The 18860-nt window shown below is 34.5% G+C and overlaps 1 protein-coding gene across 8 annotated transcripts; it reads left to right on the forward strand.

The window, feature by feature from the left end:
• The first annotated feature begins 9160 nt into the window (after positions 1 to 9160).
• On the forward strand, positions 9161 to 15755 carry LOC106754554 (dol-P-Glc:Glc(2)Man(9)GlcNAc(2)-PP-Dol alpha-1,2-glucosyltransferase). 8 transcript variants are annotated; one of them, XM_014636576.2, is made up of 10 exons: positions 9161 to 9454; positions 10342 to 10430; positions 10516 to 10946; positions 11052 to 11140; positions 12206 to 12539; positions 13459 to 13723; positions 13880 to 14017; positions 14119 to 14323; positions 15095 to 15237; positions 15319 to 15755. In XM_014636576.2, exons 3-10 carry the CDS (start codon positions 10857 to 10859, stop codon positions 15576 to 15578), a joined length of 1524 nt encoding a protein of 507 aa, XP_014492062.1. In that variant the 5' UTR covers positions 9161 to 9454; positions 10342 to 10430; positions 10516 to 10856; the 3' UTR covers positions 15579 to 15755. The 8 variants fall into 8 exon arrangements, with proteins under 8 accessions (XP_014492062.1, XP_014492065.1, XP_022633705.1 ...); XM_014636579.2 differs by having other exon boundaries at positions 10723 to 10946; XM_022777984.1 differs by having other exon boundaries at positions 9161 to 9426; positions 10513 to 10946.
• Positions 15756 to 18860: the final 3105 nt, after the last annotated feature.

The following is an 18860-nucleotide window of genomic DNA, read 5'->3' on the forward strand; positions in this document are numbered from 1 at the left end:
TCTAGTGCAGTGTTCTTTAGTGTATGCAGGATAAAATCCGTATTAGGAGCACAAGATCATCAAGACTCTCTTTTTAGGTCTGGAAGTAGAGAAGACTGCCAATTGTAGACGAAGAAGACAGATAATGAAGAAGGCAAATGATGAAGAGAAGCTAGTTCACCAAGACTCTGTGCATGAAGATGAGGAACTCAAACTTGGCAAACCAGTGAGATACAAGAACAGGTTATGGGTGATTAAAGATATTAAAGAGAATGGAGTTATTGAGATTGAGGCTCCTTATTCAAGGAGAGTAAAGATGGTGACTAGGAAGTTGTTGAAGTTATGTTGGTGTGGTGAAGGAGAGAAAAACACCAATATCATAAATCCATATTGAGCTTAATGGTGTCAAGCTAATGACATTAAACAAGCGCTTACTGGAAGGCAACCTAGTTTTTGATTGTTTTTTTTTATTATTATTGATTTAGTTATGTGGTGTTGATTTGATTTTGTTTTGCAGAAATGACAACATTTATTGATGGATGCTAGACAACATCTACTGAGGGATGCTAGAAGGATTCAGATGACAACATCTACTAATAGATGCTACTACGATGAAAATTTTGATGATAGCATCTACTGATGGATGCTATTACGATGAGGATGATGAATGATAGCATCTACTGATGGATGATACTAGATAAAGCATCTATGATGGATGCTAGGATGATGAAGATTCATATGAGAGCATTTACTGATGGATGCTACTGAGGGCATCTACTGATGGATGTTAACGACAACATCTACTGATGGATGCTATGCTACTAGACATCTACTAATGGATGTTACTAACAGCATCTACCGATGGATGTTATGCTGCTATATCAGGACTTTCTTTTTATGTTTTTTTTATTTGTTTTTATGCATGTTTGAACTTTGTTTATTTTTGTTTTTGTTTTAGTAAGTTATGTACTTGGTTAAAAGAATAGCTTTACAATGGTTGATATTATGTGATGAACTGTTTTATGATGAGTAATATCGTCTTGTGTTGCTTTAGAGTTTTAAAATGCATGGTTGAGTTAATGATTGAATTAGCTATTAAGCACAGATAGTGGTTTCTCATAGTTATTTAAAATAGATGCATGGTTTTAATTGTGATTAATATGCTTGGCAGGATGTATATTAAATTGTGGAACTTGAGTTAACCTATGAGAGGTTGAGCTTTAGAGTTTATTATTGATTGAATGTTATTGCTTTGCAAACATGGTTGATTTTGCCTAAGTTTTTTTATTGAGCTATTTGCTTGCATGTTTCAAATGATCAAGGCCACATGTTCTTTTCCCTTAAGCCAATGCCAGATGTTAACCCAAAAAGAACAATGGTCGTTCTACCCTTTGAACCTTGAGCCTATATTTGAAAAACCCTTTTGGAATCCTTGCCTTGAGTTGAGTTGAGTATGAATGTATGGTAATGGAGAATGGTTCAAGTTTGGGGTTTTTGGGAAATTGAGAAAATAAAATGTTTGAAAAAGAAAACAAAAAGAAAACAAAAAGAAAAAAAGCATTGAGCAAAAGTAAACGTGAAAAGGAAAAGAAAAAGAAAAAGAATGAAAAGCTCAATGAATGAAAAGTTGGGATTAAGTTAAGAATGGTTTCTCAAATGAAAAAGATATAGAGAGATTGATGTTAAATGATGAAATTATGAATTGTTCACTCTCTTAACTCAAGGAATTTTGTTAACTAGAAAAACCAGTTTTCTTAGCCTAGCCACGTTACAAGCCTTATAAAGTCCTTGTGATGATAATTTGCTTGCGAATGTGTTTTGATGTGTTTAAATAAACAACAAAGTTGATCTATGTGACATTGTGATAGTAGAGTGAAAGAGACACTAACACCTCACTATACACCTTTGAGTTTGAGTGAAACACTTTCTTTAGTGAGGAATGGTTCCATGTATTACAATTGGACATTCTGCTTGCTTGTTGATCACTTATAAGGTTTTTGCATTTGTTGTATGTTCTTTAATTGTGTGAGCACCATAATTGAAGCTTAATTGGCTAAGACATCATTATTTCTTGACTGGTCTTTCTATGATGAGCATACATGAGTGATTTACTTGTCTCAGAGATGCTTTTTGATGTGCTAGATCATTGTAGTATATCTATTTTATTTAAGTCGAGTTACATTTTTATTGAGGACAAGGAGAGTTTCAAGTTTGAGGTTGTGATAACAATTGAAATTACCGTTATCTGTGATTCAATTCTGATACTAAATACATCCTTTTTGACTTAGAAACTTGCTTGAACTCATGTTTTTCTTTAGTTTTGTGAATAAGTGAGTAGATGTTATACTTGATGATTTTATCACTAAATTCCGTTTATTTTGTAGCTAATAATGTGCTTGGAAGAATCCCTAACAATGGATAAAGCTTAACCAACCACAAGGAGCAAACAGAGCTGCATAAAAAGAGAACAAAACGCAGTGCAAAAAAGCCAGTCAAGGCTGAGCGCCTCTATAAGGGCCTTGAGCGCCAGCCAATCAAGGCTAAGCGCCCCTTTAGGGGCCTTGAGCGCCAGAAGTTGAACCGCACCACACTTGGACACCCTTCTTGGGGCGCTGAGCGCCAGTCTCCTGTGTCACCGAATGCCTGCTTGCCCTTTTAGGGGCCCTCAACGCCATCCTCTCGCATCACCGCCCGACTACCCTAAGTTAGGGCGCTAAGCGCCAGCGACGTGGGCTTGGACATTGTTTTTTCTCTATTTAAGGACTTGCTCGCCCTAGGGTTGGTATATTTTGATGGCCTGAGCATAGAAACACACTTTTCGCCCCTTGGGAGGCAGATTTGAGGATGTGGGATCTCTCATCTTCTCTTTCTAGGGGTTTTATCTCATTCTTCCGTTCATCGTACACCTAGGTTCTCCATGACAATGGAGAACTAAACTCATTTGTTGTTGGGAGATGTAACCTCTAAACTCTCATGTATTTGAATTTGTTCTGAATTATTATATGCTTCTTTTATTAATTGTTAAGGTTTTTCTTCTTCGCTCTATGCTTGTTGTGTTTAACTCATTCATGACATGATTTTTGGTTTTATTTGTTATTGACAAATAGCATGAAACCTAGATCTGGGGAATTTCTCCCAAGGGAACTATTTCCTAGATATAGGGATAGAATGCTTGGTTGTCTTAAGCTTCCATTCGTAATACAGAATTAATTATTAAGGATGCAAGATATTGTGGTCTAGTAATTGAGGATAGACTTCTTTCGTCGAGATATCGGTTCTAAGTAATCTAGAAAGTGACATTGACATTTAGTAAAGAAGAAGGATTCTTATATGCATGAGAGTGATTAGGTGAAATCTAACCCCAACAACATACTGATCTCATATTATCAACTTCATCCATTCATTCTAGTGTTTAGCCTCAATTGATCAAATTACATTCATGTTTATTTTTCTGCATTTTGCATTCTAAACCAATAAAATTTGTTCTTAAGTCTTAATTAGTTAAGGTATTACATGAATGTTCAATGTTGTGAGTCTTTTGAGTTACGAAACTTGGTTTTACCATTTTATATTACTTGATACGATTCGGTACACTTGTCGAGGTCTTAACACCAATCATGTTTTCCTCTCAAGAATTCTTCAAGATTTGTAAACCAATTCTCTTTCTTGATTCTTGGAGCCTTTGATCACTCTATAAAACTTCTCAGATGAAAATCAATCAGATATGAAAGTGCAATTCTCAATTGTTCTACAAAAAATCAAACAATGCGTCAATATATAGTTTTTATCAATTCTGACGCAATTTAACTGATTACTATATTAATGTAATCGGTTACATTAAACACATGTAACAAACTAACAACAGTCAAACCACATAATTGAATGTTCAATTAATGTAATCGATTCTTATTAAATGCATAGTCAACATATTTAAAAAATATTACCGTTATAGCAGTTATGACAAACATAAATCAGTTTTCTAATCTTAACAAACTTAATTGAATACATAATCCATGTAATCGATTAAGCTTTAACACTTAGCAAATTTTTGAAAACTTTTCTTTCCAAAACTCATCACAACACATTTGAAAAAGATATGTGCAAACATACGAGTTTTAATCTATTTACCAACTAATGTAATCGATTCAAAACTAGTTGTTTTGCCACAATTTAAAACTCAAGTTGTTTGATGACCTTAATTGATTATCACAACACTGTAATCGATTAAGTCATTCATATATGCTTTTGTACATGTGGTTTTTATATCATCAAAACATATATTGTGCATACATAGATATGATCACTTTACAAACATAGTAGTATGCAATAATCAACAAAATATGTCAATCAAATGTGACAATCACAATATGAACAATATGTGCATATTTCACAATAAGCATAAACACATATAACTCATAACGCAGTACACATACATGTGTTTTTATTAACAATGTATTGTCATCATAAAAAACAAACATCACAAGGATTGGGTTTAGCTAACATTGTGCTCCCTCTATCAACAAATGATATGAGAATGATAATGAATTTTGGTTAATAATATGGTATCAATGTTTGACGTAATTCCATGGATCTCATGGTGAGACTCAATGGTGGCGTTTACTAGTGTGATGTATTGAAGTAGAGACTTAGTTTTAGAAGTTATCCTAACACTCCAATAATAATTTCATCTCAGGTAGATAAGGGGGGTTATGTGGTGAGGAGTAGAGTGAGGTCCTAGTCTATGGTTTTATTCTTTGGCCATAGGTGGTCGATGGACTAACCTCGTATGATAGCTTGGATAAACAAGTTGTTTCACTACTACAAGTGCAAAACTTGCCATAATATGACATCATTACACATATTTGGATGGTCAAGTCCAAGTGTTATGAATATATTTATATTTTGGTTTAAATTGAGAATGTAATTCTTATGTATGGTTGAACATTTGAACTAAATTGTGATTGTTTATTTGTAAAAGTTAGCTTACCCTTCTAATTTTTTGTATGTTTGTTTTTATTTCTCTTTTGTAATGGTCATCTGATTGGTGTGAGTAGAGGACTATATTTCAGTGGAACATGTGCTAGGTGGCGAGGAAACTCATCTAAAGATAATAGGATTTGTTCTTATATATATATTTGGATTTTTGAAAAACTATTTTAAAACAATTAGTCTATGTATATGGAGGTTTAAAAACTCATATATAAAATTTGATGTTATGACACTAGTGCATTAAGAGGAAATGGAACAGGCTATTGTGGCTAATAGGCACCGGTTCTATAACCGATGTATCTATAGACGAGGTAGAACGGGATGGCTTTACGCCTCGGTTATGAACTGAGTTAAAAAAAAGTAAGATTATGTCTCGGTCTTTAGGAAACCGAGTCAATAACGAGTATTTTTTTTTTTAATTTTTTCAATCTGGAATAATCTTGTTGAACCATCAAATTATAATATTGCAACGGGAAAACACAGGTCTTCAAACACTGAAAATTCAGAGAATTGATAAACCCTGTAGCGTTCTTCAAACACAGTTCGATCAATTACAGGAGGATCTGTGAACGAGATATGAAGCTGAATCTGAAAAGCTTCCATATATGAAGTTGTCCTCTAATTCCCATTCCCTAAAGAGACCCAAGATATGAACCTAGGTTTGTAGTGAAGAATCGAGATCGAAACAGTCCCAATTTCAAAAACCCAATTTTAGAAACACAATTTGATAAAAGCAACCCAGATCCTAATTTGATTTCTTCACGAGTTCGTCCTCTTCAATTGTGGCAACCAGGAAGCAAATCGCACCTCCATGATTCAATCTTCTCAACCCCAACCTGCACACAGAATCACAAAGTCCTGTACACAAAATCAGAGGGTTGCTATGTTGAATGGAAGACAAATCAAGTTTCGAACTTTCACCATTGCTACCATTACCTCTCCCTCCCGGGGTGGTGGGCGGTGTGGCCACTCGCCGATGTCATCGGAGCCGCCTTCGGCCACTCATCAAGTGAGGAGCTTCTGGCTACAACGGATGGAATCGTCGGTTCTCTCTGTGAGGACCTTCTGGCTGCCAGAATCCGTGAAACCCTTACCCGGTTCTCTCTGTGAGGACCATCGGCGATCCGGGAAGATGACCACGACGCCCTGCCAGTAAGTCAACGTCTTTGACAAAGGCACTACCTTTACCACCAAAGGCACCACCTTTACCACCAAAGGCACTACCTTTACCACGCAGCAAGGGAGGCGAGCAATGGTGGAGAACGCAAGCAATGGTGACGGTGCGCAACGGGGGAGGGGCGACCACGGCAACGGAGGTGTGACGAACGTGGTGGTGGAGACGTAGTAAGGGAGGCGCGAGCAGTGGTGGAGACTGAGTAATAGTGGTGGAGAGCAAAGTGAAGAAAGGGAGAAATAGGTTCGCGAGAGGAGAAGTGAAAAATTTTGGCGTAAATGAAAGTTGCTGGAAGAAAATAAAGCCTATTACCTTGGTTAACAAGAAATCTGAGGCAATTACAGCATATAGGACTCGGTTAAACACACACCCGATGCCTATTCGCTTTAGCAAATGCTTCGGTTGCCTTTGAAACCGGTGTCCTACTCTTTATGCTTTGATTTTTTTTTTACCTGAAGCCTATAACTTGTTGTTAATCACTAAACTGCCACCACCTCTTTAAATGCTTCGGTTTCTGTAAAACCGAAGCATATACGGTGAGTTAGAAACATGGTTTTTTACTAGTGTGATTAGGTTTGGATAACTATAATGATACTTTATATATCTCTTTTAACTTAACCGTTTTTATTTATTTAAGGCTTAATACCCCTTATGGTCCCTATTTTCGTCAAGTTTATTCACTTTGGTCCCCATTTTTTTTTCTATTCAATGTTATCCTAAAGAGTGTAAATTTTGTTCAATTTGGTCCTTTTTGCTAACGCCGTTCAAATCGTTAACGGCAGACAGTCCAGGTGTGCACAACAGTGTTGAGATGACATTTAACTACTGCCACGTCACCATCTTCTTGAACCTTCAGCCCACCGAACCCTAATGCCACCGCCGCCACAAAGATCGTCCAAAGACACCATGCTGCCGTGAAGTCGCACCTGTAGAGAACCATGGCAGCCATCACGCGCAACATCCATGGCCACCACCATCAAAGTTGCAATCTCCCCCAAATCACGAAACCCTAATCTCGAACTCCATTCGAATCTTCATTCTCGCGCATCAGCCATGAATCATCCAAATTGAGAACCACAGAGAACCACAACCAAATCAAGAACCCTTGTTGTCGTTATGCAAAGATCCAGGGCCATAATCTTCTCCAGCCTACAGAGAACCACAACCAAATCCAGAAAAATCCCAAATCAAAGAAACCTAGAAATCGCGTCGTTGCTTGCCTCCACCGGCCACCATGAGTACTTTCTCACACAACCGTGTTCGTCTTCTTCATGCTACCATGAACTACACAATTCACGAAATCATCTTCCATTGATGCAAAGCAAGCAACATTTTCCTTCTTCTCGCGGTGCAAGTGCTGGAAGGTTTCCCCCAAATGCAAAACCTTAATTTTGGGGTGAGGTTGCCACGAAACTCTACTTTTGGTGATGTGGCAGTAGTTAAATGCCATATCAACATTGTTGTGCATACCTGGACTGTCTGCCATTAACGATTTAAACGGCGTTAGCGAAAAGGACCAAATTGAACAAAATTTACACTCTTTAGGATAACATTGAACAGAAAAAAAACATAGGACCAAAATAAACAAACTTGACGAAAATAGGAACCATCAGAAGTATTAAACCTTTATTTAATATATGATATATACTTTTATTATAGTGTTAAAACTATTAAAATGAAATGTCAAAATATAAAATTATAAAATTACAAAATTTTTATAAAATTAATAAATTCTAAAATCATAAAACTATATGAAATTATAAAATTATAAAACTATAAAATCATATTATTACAAAACTACAAAATTAGAAAATTAAAAAATTAAAAATGACTAAATTTATAAAATTATAAAATTACATAAGACAAAAACTAATCATGAAATGAGAGTCAGAAATCAACCAAATTATCTATCAATAGTCACATCACTGCTTCACAGACAAAAATATAAAAAGCATATACTTAATTGAAATATTTTTTTGAATTTTTGAAAACTCGATAATCCAATTCTTTTTAATAGGAATGTATTTAAAAAAAATTAAATTTATAAAAAACTTAAAATTTAATTAAACTTAACTAAAATAATAGAGTTTAAAATTAAAAAAAAAATAACCCAAAGTAACACTCTCTTTATACACCTTGAAAAAAAATTAAATTGTTAAATGTTATTTAAATATTTAACTAAGATTAAATTTTTTTCATAAATTTTAATTTTAAATTACATATTTTTGAAATAAAATTTTATCTTAAAAGAAAAATTTAATTACTTTATCCAAATTAAAATGTATGTCATTTTAATTATTTTATTCAACAAACATTTAAAAAATTAGAAAAAAATAGAAATAATTTAAATATGATGTATTTTAATTTCTTAAAATTATTAAAATACGTCTCCTAATGCAAAATTAATTTCTAGAATTATATGTTTTTATTCTTTATTATTCTGTATGGGACTAAGTTAAGAAAATTGATAAATTTAGTTTATCACAGAAAGTATTCTTAAATTACATATCTGGTCCAAAATTATTTTTTAGAAAATATTTGAGTTACATTTACTTAAATTTTATTAAACAACACTTTCAAACTCTAACTTTAAAATATATTCGTACCATTTTATATTTTTAATAAAAAAATACTTACATCCCTTATTTTTGTTTTATTGGCTATAAATTAAGTAAATAAAATTTTGAAAATTAAAATAAAAATTTTAAAATATGAAAATAGAAGTATTTATTCTTGTATCTAAAAATGCAGAAAAATATTGTAAACCAAATATAAATTCTCTTTTAAAACATAAAAATTTATATTTTTATAAAGACAATGTTATAAGATAAAATAAATAAATAAAAAATATGTGATTAAATAACGTATCATTGTACAACATTGTGATACAAACAAAATAAAAAGAATAATTATTAGTTTATTTTTACTGAAAATAATTACTGTAGTTTTAAATTTTAAAAATGAATTTAAATGTAATTAATATTAATATGAACTTGGAAAGGAGACGAAAATGGTGCTTTTCATATAAGTTACGATGTTGTTCCCTCAAATGGAGAGTGAAGATGACCCAAAACCCAGAAGTGTGAATACTGAACAAACAGCATAGTATTTGGCGCTGCAATTCTCTTTCAGAAACCTTTTTGTTTGAGCTAATCCTTTTTATCAAAAAATTTCACCCCTTCAAAATTTGGCTCAAAGGGGCTTTTTCTCTTTCTCTGTCACAGCTTTCAGTCTGTGGCAGGTCTCGGCGTGCTCCTCGGCATCACTCGCTTCTCTCTGCAAATGTACAAATACTGGTTTGGTACCCTTTTGGTATGCCTTGTTGGAGCTTGATTTGCTTTTTTTTTTCCCAATTGTAATGACCCCTTTATGATCCCATCTATATTTTGCAACTCTTTTGTGGATTTTAACTTTGTGTAGAAACCAGTATTGTATTTACAAATGGGTTTATTAAGGTGGGGTGTGTTGTAAAGGGAAAATGGGTACTCCAGTGAACTATAAAAGTTGCATTTTTTTTAGTTATTTTGGAGAATGCATGATGATAGAGTCTTTAATGGAGGGTGTAAACCATTTGTTAGGTTAATTGATTTGGGAGATGGGGAATGTGGTAACTTAAATATGCAGTGAGAACTGATCATATTTATATGCTGGTTTTTGTTCTTTTTATGAATTATTGTTATTCTGTGGGAGTGACATCAATTTATGAACTGGTTAACATGATTTGAGAGGAAGAATTAAACATGCTTATCAATGACACGGCGAGATGCTAAAAAGGTTGTAGTTTGAAAAATACTTGAGAATTAAAGTAAAACTTGTGTTTAGAGGGCTTGGAAGGATTTCGGGGCTATCTTATATGATACATCGGTTCTGCATAAGGTTATTAGACTTTCGTTATTTTATGTATATGCTTCTATTTTATGCACTGTTGTGATTAGCCAAGTAATGGACCAAGTCCAAGACTTACAGACTGGGGATTGTGAAGTTTCTGCTGATTATGGTGATGTACAAAGCTATTTGTTCATGTGTGCTTTTCATGGTTTGCAATTCTTTAATCAGCTGATTTAACATCCACGTGTAACCCAACCCACTTAGACTCTACAGTTTTTACTCTCCTATACGATTTTCTCCATTAACCCTTACTAGTTTTTAGGTGTGGTTCACATCATAAAGTATTTTTAACATTGTGTTTGCAATTGCAGTCACTTCCGCTGCAATGGCAAGGATTGCAAATCACACTTCCTATTGTCACTGTGACTTAGTTAGGAACGCATTACAATTTCCATAGAAGGTTTGCCATTGAATGGAATAGTTTCATACTGACTAGAAATTGACCCTTTTGGATTGTGCTGATTTTAATGCCTATTTGTTAGCAGGGAATGCAGATATTTCTTTCAGCTTTGGAATATACATATTTGTAACTTTGTCAAGATAAAAAGCACCCTATTGTGCTTCTCATGTGATACTTGGATGCATAACTGTCTTTGTAGTATTCCATGCTTTGTAATGCAACTTCATATTCGTGAGAAAGATGTCTACATCAGTTATACAATTTATATAGCTTCTTCAGTGTTGTTATTCAGGGAAACTTTAGGGTGAGAATTCATCTGGAGCAGGCTGAGTCATAGTTGTTGCACATGGCAATGATATACGCTTTTTAACATCTTGAATTATTGTTGCTCTTGTGGTCCTGTTATTATTGAAGATAGAGGAGGAAATGGGAAAAATAGCTCTTGCAGCAATAATGAGCTTATGTGTTATTCCTGCCTCCATAATGGTTAATCGCATAGTTCCTGAGCCATATATGGTAAGAAAAAGTTTATTAAACTGGAGAACAGACAGTTGTTGATACTTAGATTGATACCAAAGAAATTTACCTTCATTCAATATGATTGAGATCCATGATTTGCAGGATGAGATATTTCATGTACCACAGGCAAAGCATTACTGCAAGGGAAATTTTGGAAGTTGGGACCCTATGATTACCACTCCTCCTGGCCTGTATGTTCTCTATTATCTTTGGTGTCTTTGCCTCTGGCCCCATCTTCAGGAAAAAATTGATCCCAGTAGCTTATACCAACTACTTATGTGTTATGCCAAGGGAAGTTATTTCAGCTTAAAAAGTACAATTGGTTGAAGCACTTTGCCTGATAGGCTTAGGCTCACCTCTCACTGCTAACAATCTCCTTTGGCTTATCCTTGTTGAAGCATGTGGCATGCCTTCTCCTTCAAATGGGGCACTCTTGCCTCTACCAAACTTTTATTAACAAAAATAAATAAAATTATTTATATGGAATGGAATTGTGTAGAAAAAGCATATTGTAGGATGAATAACAGAAAGTATGAAATCATTCATAAATGATTAACTAGATACCAATATGTGGGGTATGCGAAACATTCAGTGCAATATTTATGTTGGATAATTTTATTGTTGCAATGCACCTGATGTATTTGGTGTGCATTTGAAACAGAAGCAGTTATCTGAATATGTAATCAAAATGAATATTTTCCAGACAATGTGAGACGTTTTTATTATTCTCCAAGCCTAGCTATAAATATTTTGGTCTGCTTCTGTGCTTTAGTTGGAGTGGTAGGCAGTGACAATTGACAATAATATAGAGAAAGGTTGTTCTTGGTATTGTTCTTAATGATTATGATTAAGCACGGTTGAAGCATCATCCAAGTATTCAAGTGAATAAAAGGGAAAAATATAGCAATTTATAACAGGTTGCTTGCATTGCTTAATCTAATTGTAGTATGATTATCAAAATGAGAATCATAGTCATGGAAGCTAACTTAAAGCTACGCAATACTTTTGCTGTTAATTGAATGGGTGAAACCAAATCATCAAAGTATTGAACCTCAGCCACTTTGAATAATTAAAAGCTTTGTGTATACTATACTCTTTCTCACTATCTATCTGGTTCAAACAGAAGATAATGTTTGAAGTGTCTTTCAAATCTCTAGATTGAGCAAACATAAACAGTTCTGCATAGATATATTATTGAAAGTAGAATGCAGTATCACATGTCAAGTTTGATCTTTGAAATTGAATAACTTTTGCAGGTACTGTCTTTCACTTGCCCATGTTGCTTCTTTGTTTCCAGGCTTGTACTCTGTACAAGCTATTTCCTCATTTTCTGACATGTGCTCTGTGGCAATCCTTCGATCAGTTAATGGTGTCTTAGCAATTGTCTGCAGTGTAATTTTATACGACATAATTATGCATTTGAAGCCAACACTTACCAAGAGGAAGGCGATGCTTCAAGCAGTGGTCCTATCCTTGTACCCCCTTCACTGGTTTTTCACTTTTCTCTATTACACAGATGTTGCAGCTGTTACGACAGTGCTGGCTATGTATCTAGCAAGTTTGAAGAAAAATTACTGGTTTAGTGCATTGGTAAGGCATATTTTGATTTTAATGTTGTAACCACATTTAAGTTGATATATTTTTTTGTTTGTGTTTATATTATTTTTATCTAAGTTCCTTTATTTTATTAACTTGTGTCTCATCTAAAACAGTTGAACGTATGTGTACATATTACAGTTACAGATGCCTGTTTTCTGTTGCTATTGAACATATTTACTGGAAAGACTCGATTTGTTTCTCATTTTGATCCTGTTGTACTTTTATCTAGGAGTATATGCATACACCACACATACGTGCATATATGTATGTATACTTATTGGAGGACTAAGTTCAATATTACTTTATCATTTCTATATTTTGGTCTTATTTCAGAAAATAAAAGCAATATTAAAAAGTTAATTCATACACTATTTTTGTATCTATTCCTGATTCAAATGGATCTTTGCTATCTCTTATCTCTTGTATATTTGCTTCTAGATCATAAATTTCTCAGGGTCGATTTAAATCCTATTTTGATAACTATTTTCCGTTTTTAATATAAAAGAAAATATTTGATAAGGAGTAGTTTTTGAAAACTGTTTTAAAAGTAGTATCAATTTTTTAGTTTCTGATATAAAAAACCAGAAGATCTCTAAATTGTTTTGGTTTTCTACTTGTGGTTTTCTACTTGTAGTTTTCTATTTTTTATGTTCTTCCTTACACTATCCCAACTCTTCCCTCACTCCTATTCGCTAAAAATTAGTTTTTGAAAATTGTTTTATAAACTAAAAAAATAAAAATCAAACACATTCTTCCTCTCTTGGTTTTCAATTTTGGCTTACAACACAACTTTTAATGAATAGATTTACGGATAATTCCTATATATAAATACTTTTAGCAGCATACCTGGATTATATTTGTCATTCTGTTTTATAGGGTGGTGGTAATGCATTCGAGTTTATTGATACAGATTGGAGCATTGGCAGTTGTTATTCGACAAACAAATATTGTATGGGTGTGTCTTGTTGCATGCACTGGGATCATAAATATTTCTGTGACTCATGGAAAGCAAAATACAAAATCTATCAAGTCTGATGTGTCTGCCAAGCATGGTTTAGAATATGCTACCGGTATTAATACAGAGGGTTTCAATCTGAGAAAGCGAAAAAATGTTCAATCTGGGAATACTATTGAACACTCATCATCACGTGATTCTTCTCCTTCCTCTTACTCAGGTTTGCTTTCACATGTTTAAGAAAACCATGATTTCTATTTTGAGCCTAAGAAAATAAAATAACTAAATAACTGTAGATAGAATAAAGTTAATCCCCATCCTCTGACTACCTTTTTTGCAATATATAGGATTGGTTTTTATTGATATTATTTTGCAGGTTTTGCTGATGAATTATGGGCCATCCTTTTAACATTACGGTACATGAAATGGGAGATTCTAATTTCATTTTGCCCATTTCTCATGGTGGTGGTGGCCTTTATTTTATTTGTCTATTGGAATGGAAGTATTGTTCTGGGTAACATTCATTTTCTTGTTTTCCCTGGTGATGATCTTTTTGGGTCCCTTAGGGGCCCCAAAGACCCTCTTTCTCACACATATCCTATACTGACACTGCAGGTGCAAAAGAAGCACACGCAGTTACCCCACATTTTTCTCAGATGCTTTATTTTAGTTTGGTTTCTGTACTGGCTCAGGCTCCTATGCATATCACTATCACCCAGGCTGTGGACTTGTTTCGTATGTTTCGGAAGAGTAGGGCCCTTCTATTCTTTCAGATGTTCCTGGCCCTTGTAGTTGGCATGCTCTCAGTACACTTTTTCAGGTTATGTCAGACTCAGATGACTTAGTAAACTATCAAGCAGAATCTGTTTTTTTTTATTGTCAACACAATTAAATGCATGTTTTGATGGTGGTGAATTTATAGACTGCTGTTGCAGTTTTTCTTCAATACTGTAAAATTTTAAGTTCTCTTTCCAACTTCTTTTTACTTATAGAGAATGCTAATTAGATAGAAGTGGAAAGTTTTATAGGAAATTGTTGCATTTATTATTACCAATGCACCCCACCATGATTTGTACTGAAAACCTTTTGTTTATTAATTCCTTATCCAGTCCTTAATGTGCTCATTCTCATGACCCTTTGTTTGTTGTCTCTTACTAAAGTTTGTCCAGCAGTTCTATGGGATAACTTTTTCACTTGGGTTGCATGAATGTCAACACTTTCTCATCAAGCCCAACTCATTCTAAATCTCTACTACAAGAATTTAACTCATCTTTTTACTATGACCCTGTTTAGGTAAATTTTTCAATAAACACTTGCCGGAAAAGAAATAATTCAAAATGATTTAAGCTTCTCTCTATACTAAAATTAGCATGTGAAATAGTTAAAATTAGTTTCTAGAGTAGTTTAATGAAAAAAAAATTATATATTATGTACAAATTAATTTTAACATACCATAAAAGTATAATTTATTTTCTTTTATGACGGGTCATTAGAAATTTATCCAAACAGAACCTTTATCTAAAATCTACTGCATTCTGTATGATATGTGTAATTTCAACTTTCTGGCTCACTTGTGTCTCAACTTTTGCAGTGTAGCTCATCCATACCTTCTTGCTGATAATCGGCATTACCCTTTTTATCTTTGGAGGAAAGTTATAATGGCTCACTGGACAATTAAATACCTTCTGGTCCCAGTTTATATATGTTCATGGCTTTCCATCATCCACATGTTGGGTTAGTGTACACAGACATACTATGAAATCTTGTTTTATTGAACTGCTTGTGGGATTATAACTACTATCCTTTATCAAACAGGAAAAACAAGGAGTAAAATATGGGTTTTGGCATACTTCTTGGCCACTGCAGCTGTTCTTGTACCAGCTCCACTGATAGAGTTCAGATACTACACCATACCATTCTATTTCCTGGTGCTTCACTGTGACAATTGTGATGATCAAAGTTGGATTCTCACAGGCATACTGTATATTGGGGTCAATATCTTTACAATGGCCATGTTTCTGTTTCGGCCTTTCCATTGGGCCCATGAGCCTGGAATTCAAAGGTTTATATGGTGATTCAATTCATTGAAAAAAAAAACAGCGAAACTACCTTTTTTGTGAGGCTTTTACCACCACCAGTTTTACAAGAGTGGAATTTTAAATCTTAGTTATCTTTCTGAGTGATTTAAATCTCCTTAGTTGATATGATAATCCTTTTAACTATTGGAAGAAAAGTTAGTTTTTCTTGTTGAATTTTCTGATTATGATGATTCCTTTCATTTTATATATTTTTTGTGTAATTTAAATAGGTGAATTTGAAACTGTTATAAATGATTAATTTGGTTAAGACACCGTTAATTTAGTTATTGAAAGAAATGAAAAACTTGATTTACTCCGAACATGTGTTAAAAATTGCAAATTAACTCCTGAACGTCATAGTTTAATAACAAAGTGACTTCTGATTTAGTATTGATCTCTAATATTACATTTTAGTAACCAAGTGGTTTCAAGAAACGTAACATCAGAAAAGAGTTCTGGGGATTATTATTCATTTAAGAACTAATTTTTGTTTTTTTGGTTTAATACTTTATTTAGTCCATTCTTTTGGAGGATTGGTTTAAAATGATCTATTTTTGAAAAAAGTTCACTAAGGTCCCATATTTTATTAAAAAATATTCAATATGGTCTTTTTCTTAGACGTCATTAAAATCATAATGGTGCAAATATTAATGTGACGAAACCTTAATGAGCTATTTATTTCGATGCTTAGTGGTTCTATGAAGTGAAGTGAGTTGGCGGAAATGTTTAAAGTTGAGGTTATTATGTTTAATAAAAGGGGTGGGATAGAAATGAAGTGAGTTAGATATGAGTGAAGTGAAGTGAGTTAGGGTCGTTCAAGTTGTTCACTTTTTTTAGCATAGAGGTTGTGGGATAGAAATGACTTCTTCTCAAAGATATTCGTCTTGTTCCAAAAACAGGGTGGGAAAGAAATTCGCAATCCGTAAATGATGGTGGTTGGAGGGGAGGTAGGATAATCCCTCGTTGAAGGTGTGGTGATTATGCTATGAGCAAAGTGGCAAGAACTCCACAAAATACTGGCCGAAAATTATGGGGATGTCGTCATTACAAGGTTTTTTTATTTCCCTTGTCACTTTATTTGGAATATATTTGTTCATAGATTGATGAGTTAGAATTAATTTGGTGGCTTATTTGGTGCATAATAGGGTGGATCTTGAAGAGGGATTTACTATAACTTTTTCAAACGGTGTACTGAAGAAAATAATGAGGAAAAAGATGATGAAACTGTCAGACAAAGGAGGAGGATTTGTGATCTGGAAATTTTATTCCAAAAGTTGCAGAAAAGGATAAAATTGTTACTTAGAGCTATGTGTGTTGTTATTGTAGTGAACATTGTCACTCTCAAGGTTTGTTTAGGTTGATCTTCGTAGGTGGCTCAATGTTTTCGTTGAGGTCTAGGACACTGTTTATGTTCATATGAATGTGAAGGTGTGTTAGGTCCCTGACAAGTGTACCAAATCGTTATCAAGTAATATAAAACGGGTAAGTCCGAGTATCGTTTCCCAAATGACTCTTAAGCCTTAACTTTCATGTAAACCAATCGTATAAGACTTGAGAAAAGAATTAAATTTAGGTTTTGTATGCAAAGGACAAAAATAAACATGCAAAATGCAGTGAATCAATTGGCTAGAAAGGACTATGGATGAATGGAGTTGTTGGGATTTACAATTTCATCTTATCCACCACCTCTTATATCTACTTTTCTTATCTAATTCGCTTATTTATCATATTGAATAATGCTATTGAATAATGTCTTAAACAAAGCATGCAAATATAATGGAGGAAAAACTCAAACAATTGATAGACAAAGCATATGAATAAAGTAAGAATTTCAATATAAGAGAGTTTCAAATAGGATTACATCCTTCCCCAACAACAGAAGGATTTAGTTCACCATAGTAATGGTGAATCTAGATGAAAAGAATGGAAAATATGAAAGAGATAACCCTAGAATTGATAGATTGGAACTTCCGCATCCAAAATCCGCCTCTAAGGTGTGAAGAATGTGTTTCTGCGTCCTTTCTGCCAAAAGATAGCTTCACTGGTTCGTGCAAATGTATTTATAACTCAGAAAAATATCAGAAATTTAGCCCAAGCCCACTAGTACACCACCCGATGGTGGGCGTGTCACTTGATCTCACCCCAGCGCTGCCGCTTGAGCGTCGTCCAGAGAATCCACTGAAGAGTCCACCGCCCAGTGGTGAGTGCGATACTCAATTCCACCCCTTAGCGGTGCCACTTGAGCGTCTGACAGAGATTTGCCTAGAGAGTACACCACCCAACAGTGGCTGCGACTCTTCTTTTCTTCACTTTTCCACCTTCTTTTGCATCCAATTCACCCCTTACTTGACTTCCTTCATTCAATTCCTGATAAATCCTGCCACATCAAAGGATAACCAAGCATAAAACCTAATTTGAATCTCTTATACTCTAACTTAAGAAAATTGCATGATTTCAAGTTAATTCTAAGTCATAAAGGGTGTATTTGATATCAATTTTAAGTATGTAAATAACGGTTTTTAGACCGTTATCAACTAGCATTGTTTTTTGGAGTTACTAAGACATCAGAATGTCATTCATCATCTGACAACCCCCTACCACTGACTTTAGCCCTATACTCTTCATCACTGTCCTCTAAACCAATACCAACTTCTTCTTCCTCCTCCATGTACTCATCACCACTAAGATGATCCATATGTGCTTCATCCTTACTCTCTACTTCAACTTCAACCTCACTGTCCACTCCACCCTCACTCTCCACTACAACTTCTTTCTGCACTCCACCATCCACCTCGTGCACAACACTATCTTCCACCTGCACTCCACAATCCACCTCCTGCATAACACTTTCTTCCACCTGTACTCCACCATCCACCTCCTTTCCACCACTTTGTTCCACATGTACTCCACCATCCACCTCTTGTCCACCACTTTGTTCCAGCTCCACTCCAGCATCTATATCCACCTCCACCTCAAATCTGTCAGTTGTCCCCATCAAATCACCCTCATTAACCAACTTACCCTCACTAACTAACCCACCCTGAGTCAACAACTGCACCCCTACTTCAACCTCATTATGCAGTTGAACCGCGTCCGTATTTCCTTAACCACTACCCTCACCACTTGAACGAGGTGCTTCAGCTTCAGAAAGAAAATAAATTTGGTTCACATCATCTTCTACAACCTCTGCATGGTCCACGCCATGTACAACATACAAGTCAACTTTCCCTAAAAGTTTTGCCACCTTCATCATATTCATTGCTCTTTATCACCATATAA

The sequence above is a fragment of the Vigna radiata genome, unplaced genomic scaffold (genome assembly GCF_000741045.1).
Source record: "Vigna radiata var. radiata cultivar VC1973A unplaced genomic scaffold, Vradiata_ver6 scaffold_111, whole genome shotgun sequence".
Lineage (NCBI taxonomy): Eukaryota > Viridiplantae > Streptophyta > Magnoliopsida > Fabales > Fabaceae > Vigna > Vigna radiata.

Bases quoted from the DNA above. Each gene is read 5' to 3' on its own strand.
- LOC106754554 (XM_014636576.2), top strand. From the start codon at position 10,857: ATGGGAAAAATAGCTCTTGCAGCAATAATGAGCTTATGTGTTATTCCT. The intron at 10,947-11,051 runs GTAAGAAAAAGT...CATGATTTGCAG, and splicing joins TAGTTCCTGAGCCATATATG to GATGAGATATTTCATGTACC. The intron at 14,324-15,094 runs GTTATGTCAGAC...CAACTTTTGCAG, and splicing joins CTCTCAGTACACTTTTTCAG to TGTAGCTCATCCATACCTTC.